Raw genomic sequence first — 24,785 nt, 5'->3', positions numbered from 1 at the left:
ACATGATGGGAGATGCCCTGATAAGGGTTTCTGTGAAACCTTTGATCGGGGGATCTGACAGTCTAAGACTTCCATGTGCAAGGATGGACTAGAATTAGGTCTCCGCATTGTGGTCCAACAGCTTAGCCCAGCCTTTCTCAACCTTTTGACCCTTGAGGGTCCTTGAAATGTTTTTCAGGCCTTGGGGAACCCCTGCATATTCAGGCTCAAATATAGGCCGGAAGTTACAAAATTATTGTATTTGTTTCATGTGTAGGTCTGTATATATGCATTGGCAGTGTTCTTAAACTAAAAATAAAGAATGAAACTTATTTCTTTGATGTGAAGTTTGAAATAATTTTTTAAATAAATTGTGATCTCTCAGGGAAACCCTAGTGGCCTCTCATGGAATGCTAGGATGCCACAGAACCCTGGTTGAGAAACTCTGCTTTAGCCATTAGATGGCATCGGCTTTCCCTGGCTAGGCTGAACTGTGGATAGACCATGATTTCATGCTGGGTCTACCTGCTCCTAGACCAGCCCTTTAACCATTGCACCACATTGGGCTCCCCAATAATCCTGTTTGGGCAGAAAGATGAGCTATACATCAAGCAAACACTGCTCACTCCTGACCTTGTGTAACTATGAAAAGGGAGGCACAACTAGACTCAGCGCAGCTTCTCTGCAAATTGCACACCCAGGCCCCTCCCTACCAGCTCTTCTACAGCTACACTGCCACCCACTTTCTTCTCAGCCAAGACCTTCTTTGTTAATCAGTCCAATGCAGAACAAATCCAAGCATCTGCTGGGCAAGCTGGATATTTGGCTGGCTGGGAAAGAAGAGATTAATGTAAATGGGTGTCTCCAACTTTGCTCTCGCTTACAAACTCACACAAACCCAAAAGTGTCCCAATGGTGCCCTCTTTCAACCCTCTGAGTGATCAGCAGATGCCATCCAGAACATCAAGTGCCTTCACTTCCAGTTTTGCAATGACCCGTGTCATGAACCTTAAAAGGGGGGTGGGACAGAAGCACAAGGGTAGGTGGAAGATGTCAAATCAATCAGTCACATTCTGGTTATTATAAAACTTACGTTCACATTCATTGGCGCTGTCAGTTGTGGCTGGTTTCCAAGGCAACTGGTTGAAGCCCGGACAACAGCGATCACATGACCCGCCACAGGTGTTGTGTTGGCAGTCGCACTGTAACCTGCAAATAAAAGGGCAGTGAATCAAATGCAGAAATCTGTATGGATATATCTTACCAATCACTTTCATATGGCCCCTAATTTTGGACTACCAGGTGGCCTATGTTCTCCATGGTCTTTCATGGTATATGCTCAAAACTATTAACACTGGCTCTCCATGGCTGGAAAATAAAGACCAGGCAGTGGTAAAGGGTCTCATATATCTGGCTTTTTAAGTGCATTTTGTGTATTTTATGAACTCGGAAAATGGCTTTTGTGCAAGTGGAAAGCATTTGTGTGTGTGTGTGTTTGTGCGCGCGCGCGTATGTATGTGGCCTTGTTGTCCATGGCTGATTGGCCAGGAAGGAACCTTCACAAATAACAAAGATCCCCTGTACTCATTATTTTTATTATTGAGCATTTCAAGATAGTGTAACTATGATTGCACCTTCAAAGAATCCTGCATCCTATATTTATGACAGTTACCCGCAGAAGAGAAACTCATATTTTGCAAAAAAAAAAAAATGGAGAAGTTTGAAGGTATGACATACCTCCACTACCAGCCATGGAGAGAAGCATTATCCAATTTATATCAGGAAGTATAATGTACTATCTAACAATTGTGAGAAAAACATCACAATGCAAAATAAAATGGGTACACAGTTTGGCTAACACAATTCAACGGGTTCTTCAGTCCTTTTCTATTATTCTTTTCCAATTCATTTCATCTGACAACGACTGGGTGATGGTACAGATGCTGGGATCTGTAAAAAGGTATCTCAAGGTTGTGGAAACTTGCTTTTGAACTATTATTCCTCTGCAACCAATGACTTTTGGGACATTAGGAAGCCCAATTCTTCGCAGTGGCCCTTGTCAAAGATTTACACTTCCTTGCCTTTAAAAAGAAATTCTTCCATCCTTACATTTTAATTTTACGGTTGAATTTTTTTGTGTTCTGTAAAATATATCATACACAACCCACCAAGGATTTTGGCCTGTGTGAGTCCCAATGAAACAAGGGACAGCTACCAGAAAATGCAACACTGCCCAAACTCATTTCACTTCAGCAAGGAGATCTGATGCAAAAATTCAATTTATATGCCCTTCCCCTTCGGATTTCATCAGCTGAGGTTTGTGGTGATTTAAAAAACAAAAAAGCTTTTCTGAAAGTTCCTGGCAAGAATTAGAATTTTGTCCCGTTGGTTGGTTTATCAAGAGGTGACCTCACGCGGCAAAATTCCATTCCCAGTACCCACCCAAGAAAAATACTATCTGTCAGCTGCATGGTTAATAAAGTCCTGTTCCAGCTTTTATCTGTACAATTACTCATTTCCCCCCTCCGGGCCTGCCTCTCCCTCCCATGGCACACACACGCACTGTTTGCTTGTTCATATCCCAGGGCTTAAAAATAGATATTTTCTATTTTAAAAAAAACAGACACTGATGTACCAACTACTACAGAAATTTCAAGGGAGCATCTGCGTCTGCACGTTGCCAGTAGACAAACACTGAGGGAAGTGTTCTGCTCTAGCATTTAACATGGTTTCTGTGCCATCTTCTCTAGCAAAGAGTTTCATTTGTGAAGCCAGCTATTATGGCTTAGTGCTGGGTATAATCAGGCCCTTATAGGTTTAAACAATTGGGCTCAGCATGATACTGGAGCCCAGCCAATATGTAGAAGAAATAAAGCTATATCCTTCTGCAAACAACATGGGCTGTTGCATCTGTGCACAAAAAGTCTGAAACGAATTATACTCTGCAAATATGCCCCTTTGCCATGAAATTTACAGAAATGCAAATAAACGCTCAGGCATTCCTAAAATCTTACATTATATCTTTGTAATGTTGTTGTTAGTTGCCGTCGCGTCGTTTACGACTCATGTGCCTTATTCTTGGAATACTTGTGCTTATACAAAATAAACTAAAACGGTTCTCCTATGCATATAACATCCAAGGTGATGCAATAAATGGGTAAATATAAAGGTTGGAATCACACCGATGGTCATGTTTCATGTTTCGAAATCAGTTAGGATTTATTTCTCTAGATTAAGCCTTTCTGTATTATTCAGTAAACATTCCCAGGGAGTTTTACATAAACAGTCCCAGTGCATTTCTCTTAGATGCAATGGACTAAGATGAAATCATTTAGGTGGATGTAAAAAGTAGACATGACTGGCAGTGCTCTTTTCATAAACCCAATGAGCCCATCTATGCCAACTGATTCAGAAATTTCAACCATGCTCTGCTCTGACATTCCTGTAACATACAGTTGGGGCTGGCCCTTTGTGTTGATGGTGAATAAAACTACATGAATGGATGCAAGAGAAGAAGTGACAATCAATGCACAAGAGGAAGTAAAAGACCATAAAGGTCATCAAGCTGTCTATGGGCTCATGGATATTTTTCTGCAAAGGCCAGGACCTTTTATTTAGTTGCTGCAATTGATGGGTATGTCACAAATGTCTTGCTAATCTCTTCATCAGATGAATATCTGGGGTGTAACTCAGGCAAGACAGAAGGTCAGAGGAGGATGTGGAGAGAAGGAAGAGAAGTTGCTTGGCAACCTCATCCCTAGATTAATTCAGATTGCTGACTAGAGCCATCAATTTGCCCACACCTGTGTTGCATACTTTCTCAAGCCTACACATTGTATCTTGGTGTGACCATGACAGTCAAGCATGAAAAAAATTAATTAAAATTTTTAGAAAATGGGCATTGTGATGGGCATTTCCTAGAAAACCTGACTGGTTCTTTGGAGGGAGGGAGGGAGGGAGGGATCTTTCCATCCACCCATCCGGTTACTGGACAGGTAAAAAAAGGAAGGAAGCAGCCAATCTTTGAATGGCTTGTATCATTCCTGAGAATGAAAGACTACTTTTGAAAGGATTAATCTCCTTTCAAAGAAGCATCACCAAGCATTCTGCATCCTCCTCTTTGGTCCACATTCAGAAAGAAGGTGAATGTCATGCACTGCCTGCCTCTGAATAACACTCAGACACTGGTTCGTGGATCAGGCTCTGATTTATTTGCAGGGCAGGTACAGCGTTGGTAGAAAAAAGCTGAGAGTGACAGGAGCGCGCCGGTGCGGGGTTTAAATACCCCGCGCCGGTCAGCGCCCCCTCGCTCGCGGTCACGTCACCCCCCTTTGTCCAATACGTTGCCCTGCCGGTGGGTGAGGGTTTCCGGGATCGCCCATCATCAGGTTTTCCATTCCTCTGCTGATTGCTTTCAGCTGGGCGATCCCCGTTGTATTGGCGCTGATGGCTTGGGTGTGCTCCGTGATCCGTTTAGTTATTGTTTGTTGGCCGTTAGTCGTTGTGGGTTGATGGCTACTTATCTTGCACCCCTTCACCTATTTCCTTGCCATTGTCATGTGTGCCATTGCGCTGATGACTTTAGCTCAACGGCACTCATGACATACTGCCCCCTTTCCGAATAGTGTTCCCCCCCGGTTTTCTGGGTTTTTTCCGTGGAGCTGTCAAAACGCCACTTTTTTTTTTTTTTTCAAAGTTCCCGCCGGAGTAGTTGTCGCCCCTCCCTTTGCTCCTCCCTCTACCACGTGCCTTCCCAGGGTGTGTCCATGGTGCGCATGCTCGGGTCCTGACCTGGCGTGCGCATGCTCCAGCCACACCCTGTTTGTTTGGCTCAGTTCGGCGAGGAGAGAGGCGTGGCTGGTCGGGTGCTTCTCAGCTCCAGGTAGGGCCCTTCTTTTTTCTTATTTAAAGTGCGTCGCCTTTGTTGTGTCTCCTGGGCGTTGCCCCCAGGTTGCCCTGTTGACTTGCTTGCCACTCCCCCGCGGCCGGGGGGGCGGGGGGAGGGTGCTGGCGAACGTTTGTCACCACCCCGTGGGCCCGGGGCGGGGGGAGTGAGTCCCGGGGGGGGAGGTCCACCCAAGTCGCGGGCTTGGGGGGGCCCTTTCCCTTGGGGCACGGGAGGCGGGGGGGGCCTGCGGGGGGGGGGTTTGGTTTGCTGACCTTGGTTGTGGTTTGTCGGGGTATGCCCGGTGAAATGCTCTGGTCAGGTCAGGCGCGTTAACGTTGTGCGCCGCCACCCATTCCGGGTGGGGGAAGTGTTTCCACCTGACCAGATAGTGTAGAGTTCCTCGTTGCTTGCGGGAGTCGAGAATGTCCCTTATCTCGAAGTGGTGTTGCCCGTCGATCATCACCGGTGCGGGCTGTGGCGTGCTTGGGTGCCATCGGGAGGTGGTTGCCGGTTTCAGGAGGCTGGTGTGGAACACCGGGTGGAGTCTCCGGAGGTTGTGTGGCAGGTCCAAGCGTATTGCTACCGGGTTCACTATTTGCGTGACTCGGAACGGCCCGATGTACTTAGGCCCCAGTTTTTTCGAGGGTTGGGTTGACTTTAGGAACTTGGTGGATAGATAGGCCATATCCCCCGCCTGGAACGTCGGTTGTTGGCGCCGGTGCTTGTCGGCCTGCTCTTTGTAGGCTGCCTGTGCATCCTTCAGCGCCGCCGTGATTACTGGCCATGCTTCCGCGATCTTCCGTCCCCAGTCGCTAGCGTCCACCTGGGGTTCCGGGGGTTGAGGTAGCTCCGGTATGGGGACGAAGTCGCGCCCCGAGACTACTTCGAACGGAGTTTTCCCCGTGCTCGTGTGGACGGCGTTGTTGTATGCGACTTCGGCGAACGGGAGCAGTTCAGCCCAGTCGTCTTGGTGGTAGTTAGTATATGATCGTATGAATTGCTCTAAGGTGGCATTAAGAACCTCTGTGGCTCCGTCCGTCTGGGGGTGCCAAGCCGTAGATAGGGCCTGTTGGGTCCCCGTCAGCTTCAGGAAGGCCCGCCAGAATTTGGAGGTGAACTGTGTGCCCCTGTCGGTCACCACACTTGCGGGACATCCGTGTAGCCTGTACACGTGGATGAGGAAGAGTTTGGCTAGCTGTTGTGAGGATGGGACCGACGTGCAGGGGATGAAGTGGGCCTGCTTTGAGAAGTAGTCCTTCACCACCCAAATGGCCGTTTTCTTCTGGCTGGGTGGGAGGTCCACTATAAAATCCATAGAGATTTCCTCCCATGGGCGGGAGGGTTCTGCCACCCGTTGCAATAGCCCCGCGGGTTTGCCTGGTGCCCGTTTGGCCCTAGCGCACGTTGGGCAGGACGCTACGTAGGTTTTTACGTCTCGCCTGAGCGCGGGCCACCAGAATTGACGCTGTGTTAGGTGTAGGGTCTTGAGGAACCCAAAGTGTCCCGCTTGCTTGGCGTCGTGTGACCTATGCAAGATCGCCTGGCGTTGCGAGTCCGGGACGTAGATTCTGCCTTCCCCCCATGCCAGGTCCTGTGCCATCGTTATCTTGTCGGGGTTTGCCAGGAACCAGGGGTCGGTTTTGAGGGCGGCGGCGAGGTCCGTGCGCATTCCCCCTGGTAGTTGCGGTTGGCTTCTTCCAGTCGCCGGTTGTCCCGCCGTCGGCTGCGCCGTAGAGTCGAGCTGCCTCCGCGCGCCGCTTCGGGTGGTCACGGCCATCCCCAGTTGCGAGGCGGATAGGACCGTCCCAATGGTGTCTGGGGCGGGCTCTTCGTCTTGGGGCAGTCGGGAGAGGGCGTCGGCCAGGAAGTTCTTTTTGCCCGGCATGAACTTCAGCTGGAAATTAAAGCGGCTGAAGAATTGGGCCCATCGGACCTGTTTTGGGCTAAGGCGTCTAGGCGTTCGTAGGGCCTCGAGGTTCCGGTGGTCAGTCCAGACCTCGAATGGTTGGGTGGCTCCCTCGAGTAGGTGTCGCCATGTCTCTAGTGCCGATTTCACCGCGAAGGCTTCTTTCTCCCAGACGTGCCATCGCCTCTCTGTCTCGGAGAACTTCCTTGACAGGTAGGCGCATGGTTTCAGGAGTCCCGTGGGGTCTTTCTGTAGCAGGATGGCTCCCAGGGAGAAGTCTGAGGCGTCGGCTTGGACCACGAACGGCCGTTCTGGGTCCGGGTGCGCGAGGATTGGCTCCGTAGTGAACAGCGCTTTCAGCTTGTTGAATGCGGTCTGGCACGCGGGAGTCCAATTCAGCACTGTGCCTGGGTTCTTGGCGCGTCGGGTGTCCCCCACCCCTTTGGTTTTGAGGAGGTCCGTTAAGGGGAGGGCTATCTCAGCGAACCCCCGGGCGAATGACCTGTAAAAATTCGCGAATCCGAGGAAGCTCTGTAGTTGGCGTCTGTTGCGGGGCCGCTCCCAGTTTAGCACCGCTTCGACTTTTGCGGGGTCCATTTCGATGCCGTCCCCGGAGATTCGGTACCCCAGATAGTCTAGGCGCTCTTTGTGAAACTCGCACTTTGTAGGCTTGGCATAGAGCTGCGCCCTTCTGAGCTTGTCGAGGACTTGCCTGACTAGGGTCACATGTTCCTCGTGCGTTTTTGTGTAAATAAGGACGTCGTCGATGTAGACCAGGACCCCTTTGAACAGATGTTCATGCAGTACCTCATTGATGAGCTGCATGAACACCCCAGGGGCCCCCGCGAGTCCGAAGGGCAGTACTTTGTACTGGAAGGCGCCTAGGGAGCAGTTGAACGCCGTCTTCCATTCGTCCCCCTCCCTGATTCGGATGCGATAGTACGCCTCGCGAAGGTCCAGTTTGGAAAAGACTTTGCCCGTGGACAGGTGGGCGAGCATGTCCTTCACCAGGGGTAAGGGGTATTTGTTGGACAGGGAAGCCGCGTTTAGGCCCCGGTAGTCGGTGCAGAGCCGTAGGGTCCCGTCTTTCTTCTCCCGGAATAAGACGGGGGCTCCGACCGGTGAGCATGCTGGCTCTATGAATCCCCTGTCTAGGTTTTTATCGATGAACTCCCGGAGGGTTGCCATCTCCTTCGGGGTCATCGAATAGATCTTTGGTCTAGGTAAGGGGACGTCGGGCAGTAGGTCGATCCGGCAATCCGTCTTGCGGTGGGGGGGTAGTTGGTCAGCTTCTGCCTCTCCGAAGACCTCGGAGAAGTCGGCGTATTGTTCTGGTAGGTCTGCTGTGGTAGCGGCGTTGTCTTGTGTGGTCGCCTCCGCTCGTCCTACCGTGGGGTTGCTTCTGCCCGCTGGAACTGGTGCTCGATACTCGCCGTCGCCGAATGTGAAGGTGCGGGTCTCCCAGTTGATCCGCGGGTTGTTTGTCGCGAGCCATGGCATCCCCAGGACTGCAATGGGCCGTCCGATGTGCGTGACTACGAACGATGTGCGCTCTGTGTGAGTGCCCATTTGCAGGGTGACCGGCTCGGTTTGTAGCGTGGCTGGTTTCCCTCCCGCTGTAGAGCCGTCCAGCTGGTGGAATGCCAGCGGCGTGGGGAGGGGGAAGCAGCGGAGGTCGAGTTTGGCGACTAGGTCGGGGTGGATGAGGTTTTTTGAGCACCCAGAGTCCACTAGTGCCGCGGCCGTGGTGGCTCCGTTGCCGGCAGAGAGTTGAATTGCTGCCATTATTACGGGGCTTTCGTCGTTTCGTCGAGGTGGTCCGCGCTGTTGTCCCACCGCCTGCCTCGCCACGCGTTTCAGGGCAGGCGGGGAGCATTTCCCGCCGGCTGGTCGGGGTCTGCATTGTCCTCTTCCCCCCAGTAAGCGTCCCAGCCCTCCTCTGGTGTCGCTGTGGCCACGGTCATTCGGCGGTGAGGGGGCGGCCCCAGGTTGGGTGGTTTGGGGCTAATTTTCGGGGTGGGTTTGGGCGCGCTGGTCGGCGGTCGGTTGGCGAAGCAATCCACCGTCTTGTGCCCTAATTTGCCACACCTCCCGCAGGGCTCCCGGTTGAACTTCTTTTTTGGGTATATGGGGCCGCCCATGCCCCCGTGTGGTGCGGGTACCTTTTTCCCGGCATAGTTTGTGTCTTCCGTGGTTGTCATGAGGAAGGTGCGGTGCGCGTGTTCGGCTTTCCCCGCGAGGTGGATCCACCCGTGTAGCGTTTCTGGGTCGTCGCGGTAGAGGGCCCATTGGAGAACGTCGCGGTTGAGCCCCCTTTTGAACATTTCCAGCAGGGTGGTCTCGGACCAGTCGCTGACCTTCCCCGCGAGGGCTTTGAACTCCAGGGCGTAGTCAGGGACCGTGCGTGTGCCCTGTTTAAGTCTTTGGAGTGCGCTTTTCGCCCTTACTTTGGCTAGGGGGTCTTCGAAGTAGTTTTTCATCTCATTGTTGAAAGCAGGGAAGGTGGCGAGGGCGGGGGAGCTGGACTCGTACAGTTGGACGTACCAGTCCGCCGCCCTGTCTTGGAGTTTGATCGCCACGGCGGCGATCTTGTCGGCCTCGGAGTCATAGGAGTGTCCGTGCCTCCCCATGAACTCCCTAGCGTTCGTAACAAAAAACGAGAGTTTTGTGGGGGTCCCATCGAAGAAGATGGGGAAGTCCTTTGGGGCCCGGGCGTTTTGTGCGGCCCCGCCTCTCGCTTCCCGGGGTGTGGTGTCGGCCGCCTGTGCCGTCTGCTGACCCTCCGCTGGCCCGTGTGGGTTCGGTGCTTCGCTCGGGGTGTGGGCCTGTGCGGGGACGTCGTTGGGTGGCACGGGGGGCATAAGCGACTGGAGCATGGTCCGGAGTTCCGTCAGTTGAGCCCGCATGGCCGCGAGTTCAGCTCGTGCCTCCTCGTCCACAGCCCGCGCCGCCGCTGGGGCCGGTTCCGTTGGCGCGTCCTCGGGGGTGGGTTGCCGGCGGGGTTCATCGTCCCTCTGCCGCGGGTCCGCTTCCTCCGCCGTCTGCTGGGTGTCTCCGTCGTCCTCCTCCGTGTTGACCGCCGTTGGGCTGTCGCTCCACGCCCGTTGCTGGGGTGCGATGTGGGGCGCGGGGTCCTCCGCTGGTTTCGGAAGTCGTGCTGCTCCCTCCCGCGGTCGGGTTGCCTCCGTCGCCATCTCCCCTTGGGGTTGGAGCTGAGGCTCGGCTCGGGTCGGGTGGGGTGGGCGTCCATGGCTCCGGGAGTCCGCGGTGCCTCTGGCCTTGGTCGGTCCTCCTCTGTCTCTTGCCGCGCGGCTCGCCCTCCTTGCCCGCGCCGCTCCGGCCTCATCTTGCTGGTCTTCTCGCCGTCTACTCCTCCCGCGGCTCGTTGTCGTCCGGTGGGGCTCGGCGAGGCTGAGTTTATGACTCTCAGCTTTATGTCATGCACTGCCTGCCTCTGAATAACACTCAGACACTGGTTCGTGGATCAGGCTCTGATTTATTTGCAGGGCAGGTACAGCGTTGGTAGAAAAAAGCTGAGAGTGACAGGAGCGCGCCGGTGCGGGGTTTAAATACCCCGCGCCGGTCAGCGCCCCCTCGCTCGCGGTCACGTCACCCCCCTTTGTCCAATACGTTGCCCTGCCGGTGGGTGAGGGTTTCCGGGATCGTCCATCATCAGGTTTTCCATTCCTCTGCTGATTGCTTTCAGCTGGGCGATCCCCGTTGTATTGGCGCTGATGGCTTGGGTGTGCTCCGTGATCCGTTTAGTTATTGTTTGTTGGCCGTTAGTCGTTGTGGGTTGATGGCTACTTATCTTGCACCCCTTCACCTATTTCCTTGCCATTGTCATGTGTGCCATTGCGCTGATGACTTTAGCTCAACGGCACTCATGACAGTGAACTTGACAATATTGCAAAATCTGCTGAAATTTTGCCAGCCCATGTAACATGAGAAGGATCTGCAGGAACAGGTTATCTCTAGAAATTCATGGAGAAAAGCAGATGGTTGAAGAGAGAGGCCCCTTGAAACAGAAGCCACCAGCGCCACTTCAGAGTCTAACAATGGATATAACACGATCTCAGATATCCTGACAAAAACAACTGATGAACCTTGCAGACAAAGGAGATGGACACAAGAAAAATGCATTTCCTTCCAAAAAAATGTATAGCATGAACTGCCTTGTCAGATCAGGCCAAAGTACAACATGCTTTCCCACAAAATACAAACCAAATGCTTCTGAATCACTCAGAGAGGATGCAGAAGTCTGGTGGTCCATCATAGCAGAATGAGACAAAAAGCACCAAAATCATCCTGAAACAGGGTGAGGACTGAAGAGTGATAATCATGCACTCCGCATAATTCGCCTTTGAATGCCTAGCTCTCAAGACTAGGAATGCATTTTTTTGGAAGAACTTCACATAATACAGTTTCAATTTTTGTTTGGTCACAACCTGTAGAATAACATCAAAACCCACACATGGAAAAGGTGCAACATCAAAACACACCTTACATTGAACAAAAGCAAATGACACTTTAATGGCTTGAAGCCACTGATAAATTCTTTCTCATGCACTTATTAGCATCCTTTATAACACGAGATAAAGAATGCTTATTAGAAAACTGTAGAATTGCACATACATGGGACTGCCATGCAGGTATGGTCTTTGCCACAGAGTTAAGCTTCTGGGTGCTTTGCTGCCATCCTTAGGATTTTTATTTAAAATTTATTATTTTTCTAGCCATTATGTTTGCAGATGAAGTTTTAAAGCATGGTGAAAATTGTTAAGGCTGAAAAGGTACAACTGATGTTGCCTTATGGTGATGGGAAGAAACTTCCATGGTTTACACAATCCCATGGCTTTTCTCATCTGTCATCCTTTCACTAGGAATTTCAGAGATGTGTGATTTAGCAATTTTTGAGAAAATTATATATTCTGTTAATCAGAAAATGTCACATTCTCTTTCCCTTTGGGAAACATTCTTGGACAGGCTTGGTGAACTTAGAAAGTTTAGCTTTCCCGTTTAAAGCCTTACAAAATCAGGTGAACTTGGGATATATATTTATATTGTAATTTATATGTTTTTAATTCTGATGTTATTGTAAACCGCCCAGAGTCCCCTTTTTGGGAGAGATGGGCGGTGATAGAAATTGGAAAAACAAACAACAAACAAATGAAGTTGTAATTACAGATCCTTTGCTTCTTTCTGGCTGTGTTTGTTTATGTAATTTTCCCCTTTTTTCTCTGGTGATTGTTCATTTTTTATCTGAAATATGTTTGTTTGAAAATGGATTAATAAGAACTATTTTTTAAAAGGCTCATAATACCCCAGCTGCAATCACTCCAATTAAAAATGTCAAGTTGTATCAGATGTGTGAGGTTTTTATTTTAAGGCCTAATTTCAGAAACTCACAGCACAAGCCACGATGGATATGCGAAGTTCTTTATTAGGTCTTTACCTCAGACTGTCAAAGCCACAACTTACAAGATGTCAAACGCCTCTCCCAGCATCAAAGCAATCAGAACAGAGTACCAGGTATACTGGCAGATACGCTGAGAATTTTAGGATCCAAAATACACCCAAAAAACTGGGTTCAGCTTATCCACAGATGGGTTTATCTGTGAGTATATATGGTAATACTTTTTTTAAGGTACTCGTATATCCTTGCGGATAAGCCCATTTTTGGATAAGCCAACCCTCAAATTTTTGACCAAAGTACCATAAAAAATGCCCTACCTGCAGATAAGCCAATTGTGAAAATTAAAACATATGAAAATGTTGAGGGTCGGCTTATCCACAGATGGTGCACTTGTCATGGTATTCTGGTTAAAAATTTGAGGATCAGCTTATCCACAAGTATATACAGTATATTTATTGAGAACCGCTCAGGGTCCCCCGTGTGGGAGAGATGGGCGGTGATAAAAATTTAATAAATATAAATAAATATTCTATTTGGTAGAAAGGGCAGAAGCCACGTATACTCTATTTGACAGGTTAAGCCCTTTGATCCCCATACTTATAATAGTACATTATAATATTTGGCTTGAATGGACAAATATTCTGATAAATGGCAGCTCCCAATGTAATCAATCAATCCTGAAACCTTCTTCCTTTTAAATCCAAAATTAAGTCCCTTTGCACTGAGCCCTGTTCGTAAGTCTAGAAGAGTGTTTCTCAATCTTGGCAACTTTAAGATGCATGGACCTCGACTCCCCATGCTGGCTGGGGAATTCTGGGAGTTGAAGTCCAGACATCTTAAAGTTGCAAAGGTTGAGAAATACTGGCCTAGAAATTAAGGAAGAAATCTTCCATATATTTCATTGGTAGAGGTAGCCAAGACTTCCAGCATGCTCACCGTCATTGCACAATACTGCATATGTCAAGTTCTGTGGAGAATGAATAACCTGCCAACATCCTTCTAAGAGTTTACATTTTTCACTGGTGAATATATACACCATGCAAGGCCAACCCAGACGTGTTCTTGCGTATTCTGCTGGCTTCTCCGCCGATGAGATATGACTCAAGAACATCCTGCAAAATACAGTAGCAGTTCCCAAAAACAAGGTTTCAAAAACCTAGAGATGTATCACAAGATCTTCCACTCACAGATTTTTTGCAGGCAGATAATTTAATGAGACTAGACCTTCTTATAGAAAGTTGTGACACCCCCATTCATAGATATCCATAAAGAGGCCTGGGAGGGCCAAGCGATGGAACATTCATTACAGGGCCATGACTTAAACTTGGCTCCTTTGTACTTTGTACTTTGTACACAGGAGACTGGAATGCTAAGGTGGGCAGTCAAATGACACCTCGAATTACAGGTAAGTATGGCCTGGGAGAACAAAACGAAGCAGGACACAGGCTGATAGAATTTTGCCAAGACAACTCACTCTGCATAACAAACACTCTCTTCCAACAACCTAAGAGACGGCTTTATACATGGACTTCACCAGATGGACAACACCAAAATCAGATTGATTACATCCTTTGCAGCCAAAGGTGGCGGACATCTGTACAGTCGGTAAAAACAAGGCCTGGAGCTGACTGTAGTTCAGATCACGAACTTCTTCTTGCACAATTTAGGATCAGACTAAAGAGATTAGGGAAGACCCACAGATCAGCTAGATATGAGCTCACTAATATTCCTAAGGAATATGCAGTGGAGGTGAAGAATCGATTTAAGGGACTGGACTTAGTAGATAGGGTCCCGGAAGAACTCTGGACAGAAGTTGGCAGCATTGTTCAGGAGGCGGCAACAAAATACATCCCAAAGAAAGAGAAAACCAAGAAGGCAAAATGGCTGTCTGCTGAGACACTAGAAGTAGCCCAAGAAAGAAGGAAAGCAAAAGGCAACAGTGATAGGGGGAGATATGCCCAATTAAATGCAAAATTCCAGAGGTTAGCCAGAAGAGATAAGGAATTATTTTTAAACAAGCAATGCGCGGAAGTGGAAGAAGACAATAGAATAGGAAGGACAAGAGACCTCTTCCAGAAAATTAGAAACATTGGAGGTAAATTCCAGGCAAAAATGGGTATGATCAAAAACAAAGATGGCAAGGACCTAACAGAAGAAGAAGAGATCAAGAAAAGGTGGCAAGAATATACGGAAGACCTGTATAGGAAGGATAACAATATCGGGGATAGCTTTGACGGTGTGGTCGGTGAGCTAGAGCCAGACATCCTGAAGAGTGAGGTTGAGTGGGCCTTAAGAAGCATTGCTAATAACAAGGCAACAGGAGACGACGGCATCCCAGCTGAACTGTTCAAAATCTTACAAGATGATGCTGTCAAGGTAATGCATGCTATATGCCAGCAAATTTGGAAAACACAAGAATGGCCATCAGACTGGAAAAAATCAACTTATATCCCCATACCAAAAAAGGGAAACACTAAAGAATGTTCAAACTATCGAACAGTGGCACTCATTTCACATGCCAGTAAGGTAATGCTCAAGATCCTGCAAGGTAGACTTCAGCAGTTCATGGAGCGAGAATTGCCAGATGTACAAGCTGGGTTTAGAAAAGGCAGAGGAACTAGAGACCAAATTGCCAATATCCGCTGGATAATGGAAAAAGCCAGGGAGTTTCAGAAAAACATCTATTTCTGTTTTATTGACTATTCTAAAGCCTTTGACTGTGTGGACCATAACAAATTGTGGCAAGTTCTTAGTGGTATGGAGATACCAAGTCATCTTGTATGCCTCCTGAAGAATCTGTATAATGACCAAGTAGCAACAGTAAGAACAGACCACGGAACAACAGACTGGTTTAAGATTGGGAAAGGAGTACGGCAGGGCTGTATACTCTCACCCTACCTATTCAACTTGTATGCAGAACACATCATGCGACAAGCTGGCCTTGAGGAATCCAAGGCTGGAGTTAAAATCTCTGGAAGAAACATTAACAATCTCAGATATGCAGATGATACCACCTTGATGGCTGAAAGTGAAGAGGAACTGAGGAGCCTTATGATGAAGGTGAAAGAAGAAAGTGCAAAAGCTGGTTTGCAGCTAAACTTCAAAAAAACCAAGATTATGGCAACCAGCTTGATTGATAACTGGCAAATAGAGGGAGAAAATGTAGAAGCAGTGAAAGACTTTGTATTCCTAGGTGCAAAAATTACTGCAGATGCTGACTGCAGTCAGGAAATCAGAAGACGCTTAATCCTTGGAAGAAGAGCAATGACAAATCTCGATAAAATAGTTAAGAGCAGAGACATCACACTGACAACAAAGGCCCGCATAGTTAAAGCAATGGTGTTCCCTGTAGTAACATATGGCTGCGAGAGCTGGACCATAAGGAAGGCTGAGCGAAGGAAGATTGATGCTTTTGAACTGTGGTGTTGGAGGAAAATTCTGAGAGTGCCTTGGACTGCAAGAAGATCCAACCAGTCCATCCTCCAGGAAATAAAGCCAGACTGCTCACTTGAGGGAATGATATTAAAGGCAAAACTGAAATACTTTGGCCACATCATGAGAAGACAGGACACCCTGGAGAAGATGCTGATGGTAGGGAGAGTGGAAGGCAAAAGGAAGAGGGGCCGACCAAGGGCAAGATGGATGGATGATATTCTAGAGGTGACGGACCCGTCCCTGGGGGAGATGGGGGTGTTGACGACCGACAGGAAGCTCTGGCGTGGGCTGGTCCATGAAGTCACGAAGAGTCGGAAGCGACTAAACGAATAAACAACAACCTTTGTACTTGTGTCGTGAGGTAAGCATAAAGACACAGAACAAAAGCCAAGAAAAAGGTGCTGAATCTAAATTGTGATGTCGCAATACACATTTCATTATTTTGGGGTCATTGTGGTCAGGAACGGAAGGCCTTTGCACATATTGACAAATCAGTGAGTAAAGAATATGAAATATGTTTCTTAAGATGAGATTTAAGTTATTTTTCATGTTTATGGATTATTTGGAGAACCTTCTCCCCACGACCCGGGTTCTATCCCAGTGGAAGCTGGATTCTCGGGTGGCCAGCTCAGGTCGACTCAGCCTTCCATCCTTCCGAGGTCGGTAAAATGAGCACCCAGCTCGCTGGGGGAAAGGTAATTACGACTGGGGAAGGCAAGGGCAAACCACCCCACTCTACAGTCTGCCAAGAAAACATTTGCAAAAGCGGCGCCCCCAAGGAGTCAGAAAATGACTCACGGACCTTTCTTCTTTTCTCTCTAAAAGGGCTGCTTGTCACCTTCTTTATGCTGGAAATTTAAAATGATAGAGTGGACATTTATATATAGGAAATGGGCTTTCACCACCATCATTCTCTTTCAATTTAAATTTCTTATTTTGTCCTGACTAAGCAAGAACCATGCCGAGACTAGGAAGAAGTCTCTAGTGCTTTGTTATTGCTATAGTAGACAGAAAATCCTACCAAACTGAAGAAGCGTGGGAAAACCCAGACAGATAAACCCCCAAAAGTCAAGGTGGGTCTGTTCTGTGTCTCTTTGAATGACAGCTCAAAGTCTCTAAACTACGCATGCGTTTTTGCCCCTGGATAGTGGCCCCCTCCCCCTCACCATCAGTACTCATGACATATTTGCTGCTATGGTTTTCAGAAGAGTAACATGGTTTAAAGCAGCCTTTCTCAACCTTTTGACCCTGGAGGAACCCTTGAAATATTTTTCCGGCTTTGGGGAACTTCTGCTCATTCAGGCTCAAATATAGGCCAGAAGCTACAAAATTATTATATTTGTTTCATGGGTAGGCCTGTATATATGCATTCACAGTGTTCTTAAACTAAAAATGAAGAATGAAACGTACCTCTCTAATGTGAGGTTGCCCGAATTTGAAATAATTTTTTAAATAAATCGTGATCTCCCAGGGAACCCCTAGGGACCTCTCGCAGAACCCTAGGGTGCCACAGAACACTGGGTGAGAAACCCTGGTTTAAAGGCTTGGATGTGGTTTTGATCTATATACCAAGAGTTAGGAATTTTATTAATATACACACAGTATGGGATCTAGCAAAATATATTACTTTGATATAATGTAAAGATTGTACATTTGTAATTTTCAGATCAGGATTGGTGAAATGTGTTTGCTCTCTGTTTATGAACTGGCTCCTTATCAACATCATGGGAAAAAAACTAATTAAAATTATTCACTGTGGTCAAGGTTTATTGCTGAATTAAAAGCTGAGTGTTCTTACTCTTCTTTGCTCTTTCCCCCTATTTCAGTTTTTGTTTACCCTATCTGTTTTAAAAATGTGGGATCCAAAAACATTTTTCTGACTTTAGAAAAAACGATTATCTCATTTGTCCAACTACAGATTTCGCTATAAAATAATTTCAGAAAACAGGTCCATGCAACAATTAGCATTTACTGATACCAGCATCAAGAGAAAAAGTAATGGAAATCCATTGTGGGAAAATCCCAAATTTCTCTGGTGAAAAGGATAAGGAAACATAATAAAGTATCTAGAGGAAATGGTTGATGTGACCATCACAATCTTCATGGGACTTTCCAAAACCACTAATTCGCCCATCTGCAGCTTCAAATAAATGGCTGTCTTTTTAGCCCATCTTGTTATTTGGAATTAACAAGGAATTTTCATTCCAATCTGACAAAGAGATTCTTATTAACATGTGGCTTTGAAAGCAAGGAGATAGCAAAACACAAACATATTTCATTTTTGTCTATACCCATACTTCCTTTGAAGAACTAAAGACAAGGCTTGTATTTGATTCACAGATCTATCCACAAGAGGTAGAAATGGCATTTCGGTAGAATAAGATGAATTCTCTCAAATGATGCTCAATTCTTCATGGACACATTCATGTAACTTTTGGTAATAAATGGTTTGCTCCTGCCTTCTTCCAACTTTTTTTCCAGCTTCCCAGTCTTGCCTACGGCGCTGTAATTTCCTTTTGGACATCCACTTATGAAGACCAATCAAGGCGTGACACTGCTTAGCTTTCAAAGACCAGCCATGATTAGCTGGGTGCTGCCATCTAGCTGGGCAGCATCAGAATAAGTAGTTTAGTTTGGTTCTGGTCTGTAAGAGGATTGTCTGAATCAGTCATGCTTCTGCATGATTTAAATAAGGTGGACAGAATTGTTGCAAGAAGGACACAAGAATGGAGGTGCTCAAAATCCAACTTCAAAGTATCATCCTTTGGAGTGGAAGTGGGAATTCTATGAAGCATTTCATTCCTTGAGAGCATAGAATGTGGATAATTGACATTGGCACCACATGTCCAGTTACATTCTCATTGGACTCCTTAGACTGGGATAGTCAGATGTTATTCTATGGGGTTCAAACCCTCTACTGGGAACTGGGAAGTTCAGACCTTGGCACTTTAGGTGATTATATACAGTGCATTCACTTTAGGAGCTATCTAGGTTCTGGTGTTCAGCCGTGTTGTAGGAAGGGTGAGAAGCTATAAGATGGTTATTTACAGTTCAGCTTTCTTTAAATTCTCACAGCAGAGATACAGATGTTATATTATGTCATATCCCCATGTGCAGAATTTTACATGACTTCCACCACCACCCCTCCAGGCAAAAGTTGCCTCTGGTGGTCAGTGTACTGAAAAATACCACACAGGATATGCACTATGTTAAAATAGAGAATTCCTCACCCCACCAAGAAGGGGGAAAGGCATGTAAAACCCCATACATGGGGGCATGACATAATATAACATCCATATTCCTCTGGATCAAAAATCTCAGAGAACCCCAGATTGTTTCATCCATGGCATTGTCAATGGAAAAGTCACCTGGCTACCAAAAACTCCTTTCATAGTGTCTACTAAGACAATTGACCCAAGAGTAAAAAAAGACATGTTGTAAATAATGAACGAACAGGGGAGGAGGAGGAATTTGAACTGTATAAATAAAATATCAAGTGAGCTTTAGCTGGGTTCTCATGCAGTTAATTCTGATATATGTATTTTTAAATAGTTTTTATTAAAAGATTCTACATATATAAGAAATACATTTGAAGAAAAATATAGTAAATGTGAAAAAGAAAAAAGGAAAGGAAAAGAAGAGACAAAGAAAAACGAGATGTAAAAAAGAAAAAGAAAATAAAAGAACAGAAAGCATGAAAAAAATACATAAAGAATTGGCTTCCGATCTCCCTCTTTGCAGCTATACATACAATTGTGATCAAACCTCTGTAAGATTAATCATAATTCCCTTCTTTCTAGAACCTATTCTTTCTAATCATCAAAACCTTAAGTCACAAAATCATTTTCTTTCTCACGCAAAAAGCCCATAAGGGGTTTCCAGTCATTGATGAACGTCAATAATGGCCTTTCTCTAATCAAAGAAGTCAATTTGTCCGTCTCGGCAAGATCTGCCAATTTCACCAGCCATTCCGCCATGGTGGGTAATGCTGAATCTTTCTCTCTTGCAGTTAATTCTGATATATGTAATGGATGGGGACAAATCAAACGAAAACTTTGTGTGCAGTGGTGTTTCTTTCCTTTTTCAGCAATCCCTTTTCATATCTCAAAATACTTCAAGTAGAACAGATTATCCATGTATTTTCTTGCCTGGGCCTGCATGATACAGCGCAAGGGAATCATTAACTTTTACATTACACAGAAAAAAATAAAAACTGTGTGGGCAATTGCTTCTAGGCTTCTTTGAAAGAATCAGAGGAATTTCTGACAAATTAAGTTGGATTTGTAATTTTCCCTAATTGGTCTCAGTTAAATGTTTCAGTTAAAATGAGGTCTCTCCTTGCGAGGACATCACCGTGCTACTTCCATACACAGGATTGCTACAAAACACAGTTGAAGCACAAAAGCAAACAAAACTACTTGGAAAATTATTATTTCATGGAATAAAATTATTTGTTCGTGCCTCTGTAGATGCAGACAAGAACATTTCTTTTCTTCTTCAGTATTGGCTTGTGGCCACCTAAACTCTCCATGAGAAAATGGCTTGGAGAAAGATAAAAACTAACAAGAACTAATATAAAAAAGAGAAAGGAAAAAAGAAGAGACAGAAAAAACTAAGTGCAAAAAGAACGAATGAAAAGAAATAGAAAGTGGCTTCTGATTTTCTTTACAGCAATTATAGGTACCAATACAAATTACCTCTTACTCTATGGTTACAAGAAAAAATCCCTTTTTATTATTACCTATTTTTAATAATCACAATTAAAAAAAACAGATTGTTTTACTATTATCTATTTTTATTAATACTTATATATATATATATATATATATATATATATATATATATATATATATACACTGTATATAAAAAAGAAAATGGCTTGGAAAAAAAATAATAAAGTCCTCCCTTCATAGGGAGGACTCTACAATTTTTTGAGCCCACGTTCAATATACTGAAGGCATTCAAATTCTTAAACCGTTCAGGCCCTGAACAACTGCCTAGGTAACTTTCTCCAAACTCTCCCAATATAAGGGTACAGCCAACTTGAACATCAATAATTGGGCAGAAGCATCTGGAAAACACAACTGTGATTAGACCAAAAATGTGAGATTTAGTCAGACCTGGCTCAGTAGACCAAGACAGTAAATTTTGGAGCATTATCAACATTCAGGGGAAAAAATTGTTTTACTTTATTGAGTCATAACTATAAATGATGCAACATTTCAGTGTGTTTAAGGTGGGTGGAAATGACAGGGATTCAGGCTGAGACAAGCAAGAAGGACGTGATTTTCATTTCACTTCTACTCAAAGAAAAAAATCCCATCTTTGTAACCAGATACCACGTCCAATTTTTCATGAAGTTATATAGACATTACCTTGGCTTGAAAGTTTAGTCTAGATTATACTGGACTTTAAAATGAAAGGTTGCATTTTTTGAAAAAAAAGTTTGATTCAGAATCTTGATACAGAAAGCATTATTTGCCAAAAAATAGATGGCCCAGCCAGTTCTGTTCCAAATGATGTTTAGTCTGCTGTAACAAACCAAATAAATGAATCTGTAATACCTTATGACTAAATAGGATGAGTTTTGAAGGATTGCATCTATGACTTTTCACATGCATGGAATCCACAAATGAGCTTCTCTCCAGTGTCAATTTCTGTGCTTATTAAACAAATAATGGAGTAGTAACAGCTGAGCAGTTAGGACAAAGAAAGGAGAAAACAACAGCTGTTATTTGGGGGTTATTTTGTGAAGAGAGAATTGGGGGATGGAAAGTAAAACCAACACCAAAGGAAGCCGTTCACACACACACTGGCCATTTTAAAATTTCAGTTGCACTGCTGCTTTGCACTCTTGGCTTCTGTTCTGGTGGTTTTATCTATTTTGTCCATGATGATGAAGACAATGATGATTTGTTCTTTTGTGTTGTTCACAATTTCTATTTTCATGGTGCTTACCATGGACATTTGAATGGATTGTACATTTTTACTACACTGTTGTGAATCACCATTTATTCTTTTAATGGTAGGCAAGTAGATGGAATGAATGAATGAATGAATAAACAAATGAACAAAACTCCTAAGAAAAAAGGCAACGTTTTCCATTATTCTTCTCCCTTATAAACATTTGTAAGTTAGGTACCATCAAGTTCAGCTTGGCCTGCATGGACATATGCTCAGCATCTAAACTTGACTCCAGCAATTATCTGGAGTACTTCCACAGATATCCCAGTAATATCTGTGATCTCTTCTATTCACCTCATTCACTGTCTTCCCTTTTATTCCCTAATCCATCATCCATCTGCTTCACGTGTTCAAATTATGGTAATGTCTGCTTGTTCGTCAATGTTTCAAGGCACCAGTCAGCATTTATTAGATCCATGATTAGTTCTTCTTGCAATCCATGGCGGTAACCATCTCCAAATCCATCATTTCTCAATATCCATTTCTATAGTTATACATAGGTAAAGGTAAAGGTTTCCCTTGACGTAAAGTCCAGTTGAATCCGACTCTAGGGGGCGGTGCTCATCTCCGTTTCTAAGCCTTGGAGCCGGCGTTGTCATAGACACTTCCGGGTCATGTGGCCAGCATGACGACTCGGAACGCCGTTACCTTCCCACCGAAGCGGTACCTATTGATCTACTCACATTTGCATGTTTTCGAACTGCTAGGTGAGCAGGAGCTGGGACGAGCAACGGGAGCTCACCCCGCCGCGCGGTTTCGAACCGCCGACCTTCCGATCGGCAGCTCAGCGGTTTAACCCGCAGCGCCACCACGTCCCTATAGTTATAGTTATACATAAGCGCTGGGGAAAAAAATGCTGTTCTTTGTTGTTACTGAAACGCGCCTATGCTTCACGCATTGTTTAAAGTTCGCCTTCCTTTCTAAGATTAATCTTCTCCTAAATTTCAGTGCACTCTCCATCTTTATATATTCTTGAGCTCAAGAAAACAAAACAGTTTACCATTTTCATTTGTCATCAATTCCAAATTCACTAAGCACATTGCTTGACATTACTTTTGTTTTAATACTTAACATTAACACCCTCCATTTTAATTTTCATAACAAGTCTTGGTTTGAGTCCAAAGTAGTGTCTTCTTCATATCACAAACTATTCATGTCTCGGTCTCCAATATGGATTCCAAATGCTATCTTTTCCAATCCTGCTATTATTTTAATATCTTTAATGTATAATTTAAACAGATATGAGGTCACTATGCATCCTTGCCTTGTTTCCTTACCCAGTCGATTTCTCCAAACACAGTTCTTACAGTAGCTTTTGGTTCACTACAAAGTTTCCACAGAAGAATACACCCGTTAGCCATACTACGTTCCACATTCTGGCATGATTTAACTAGTCAAAGGCCTTGCTGTAGACAAGAAGCAAAATTAAACCTCCTCCTAGTATTCTCTTGCTCTCTAAATCATCCATTTTATGTGAGCCATCATTTTTCTCTGCCTTTTCTGAAGCCAGTCTGTTCAATGGGCATTTTTCTCTCCATATATGGCTTCTAGTCTTCTTTGTAAAATCTTAAGTTAAGATGCTGCTTGAATGAGGAATTACTGCATCATATTCAGTAAGCTGTGCAATTTCTTGCCATACAAATACATACAGTGGTCTGTTCCAATATCTAAGCCACACCATGTTCCTCCATGTTTGTTGACATACAGCTATTAACGCTTTAACTGCCTCTTCTCCTGCAACTTTAAGCAGTTCTTCAGTTCCTCTGCACTTGCTTTCCTGTTTGACAACAGCTCTCTTACTTGTCAATCTTCACTTTTTAGTTGTCCTATATATAATTATTTCCCCCAAATATTTCTGTCCTCTTTATACAGGGTTCCAGTACAGCCTTTCCTTTTTCCTTGAATCTCTTTGCATCTATCGGATTTGTTCTCTCCTAACTCTTGAGTAGTCTAGTTCCTGTGGATATCTTTAATCCGTATTTCTCTTTTTTATTCATTTTCTCTATTTGGCTGCACTCTTGATAGAGGTTTTTGTTTTTTGTTTATTCTTTCTTGCTTGAGGTTGGAAGTCTTGCATTTCCTCATCATTTGTTGTTCTTCTTGTCCAAAGCTTTCATTTTCCACCTTTTATGAATGCCACTTCAATCTTTTTTCTTTCTTTGAAATTCCTTTTTTTCTGTTCTGGTTGCCACGATGTCTCTTACCCCTTCCCAGCTTCATTTTTGCATAAGCAAGCATATTATATCTGTTGATCTGATTGTATGTTTTCCAGGATGTCTTGCTGACATGCCTATTTTCTCTAATTTTCTCTATTTAATCCATATATTTGATAACAATAATTCATGGTATATTCCACAACAACACGTGGAAGCGTGCTGGCTAAATAGATTGTATTTTCCATGTTGTGTTTCCTATTATGTAATTAATCTGATCCAAGTGTTTTCCATCCAGTGATGTCCAAGTGTAGAGTCTGCATTTATGTTGCTTGAAGAAGGTATTTGCAATAAATAATTTTAAAAAATCTTTGCACAAAAATATATTGTCCTGAACTACTATCTTTATTCAGTTCAAACCTTCCTGGCCTACTGGATTCCTCCAGTTCTCCAATTTTTGCATTCCGGTAATTTATTAGCAGTTTCACAAGCCTTTGTTGCATTATGCAATTCACCATAGAATTCCTCAGTCTCTTTCTTCTACATTTGTGTCTGTACTAAAGGAATATACTTGTATAACAGTGATACTTCCCAGATATGATTCTGTCATCTACTGGGTTATAACTGAGTACATAATGCCCCTTTTCCATATTTATTTTAATTTTTATCCCGCGTTTATTATTTTTATAAATAACTCAAGGCGGCGAACATACCTAATACTCCTTCCTCATCCTATTTTCACCACAACCACCACCCTGTGAGGCGAGTTGGGCTGAGAGAGAGGGACTGGCCCAAGGTCACCCAGCCGGCTTTCAGGCCTAAGGCGGGACTAGAACTCTCATACCACAGCTGATTGGCTCTTGGGCTGAGAGAGATGGACTGGCCCAAGGTCACCCAGCCGGCGTTCAGGCCTAAGGCGGGACTAGAACTCTCATACCACGCCTGATTGGTTCTTGGGCTGAGAGAGAGGGACTGGCCCAAGGTCACCCAGCAGGCTTTCAGGCCTAAGGTGGGACTAGAACTCACGATCTCCTGGTTTCTAGC

General features: G+C 45.1%; 1 protein-coding gene across 1 annotated transcript in view; it reads right to left on the bottom strand.

Annotated features, from left to right (window-relative positions):
- LAMA5 (laminin subunit alpha 5) overlaps positions 1–24,785 on the bottom strand; it is a 225,010-nt gene that overhangs the window by 114,263 nt on the left and 85,962 nt on the right. The window contains exon 7 of the mRNA XM_063298768.1: positions 1,073–1,188. Coding sequence (XP_063154838.1) covers positions 1,073–1,188 — 116 coding nt within the window. The remainder of the gene's footprint in view (positions 1–1,072; positions 1,189–24,785) is intronic.

Source organism: Candoia aspera, chromosome 3 (genome assembly GCF_035149785.1).
Source record: "Candoia aspera isolate rCanAsp1 chromosome 3, rCanAsp1.hap2, whole genome shotgun sequence".
NCBI lineage: Eukaryota > Metazoa > Chordata > Lepidosauria > Squamata > Boidae > Candoia > Candoia aspera.
Note: the sequence above shows the minus strand (reverse complement) of the source record. Positions and strands in the feature narration are given on the sequence as shown.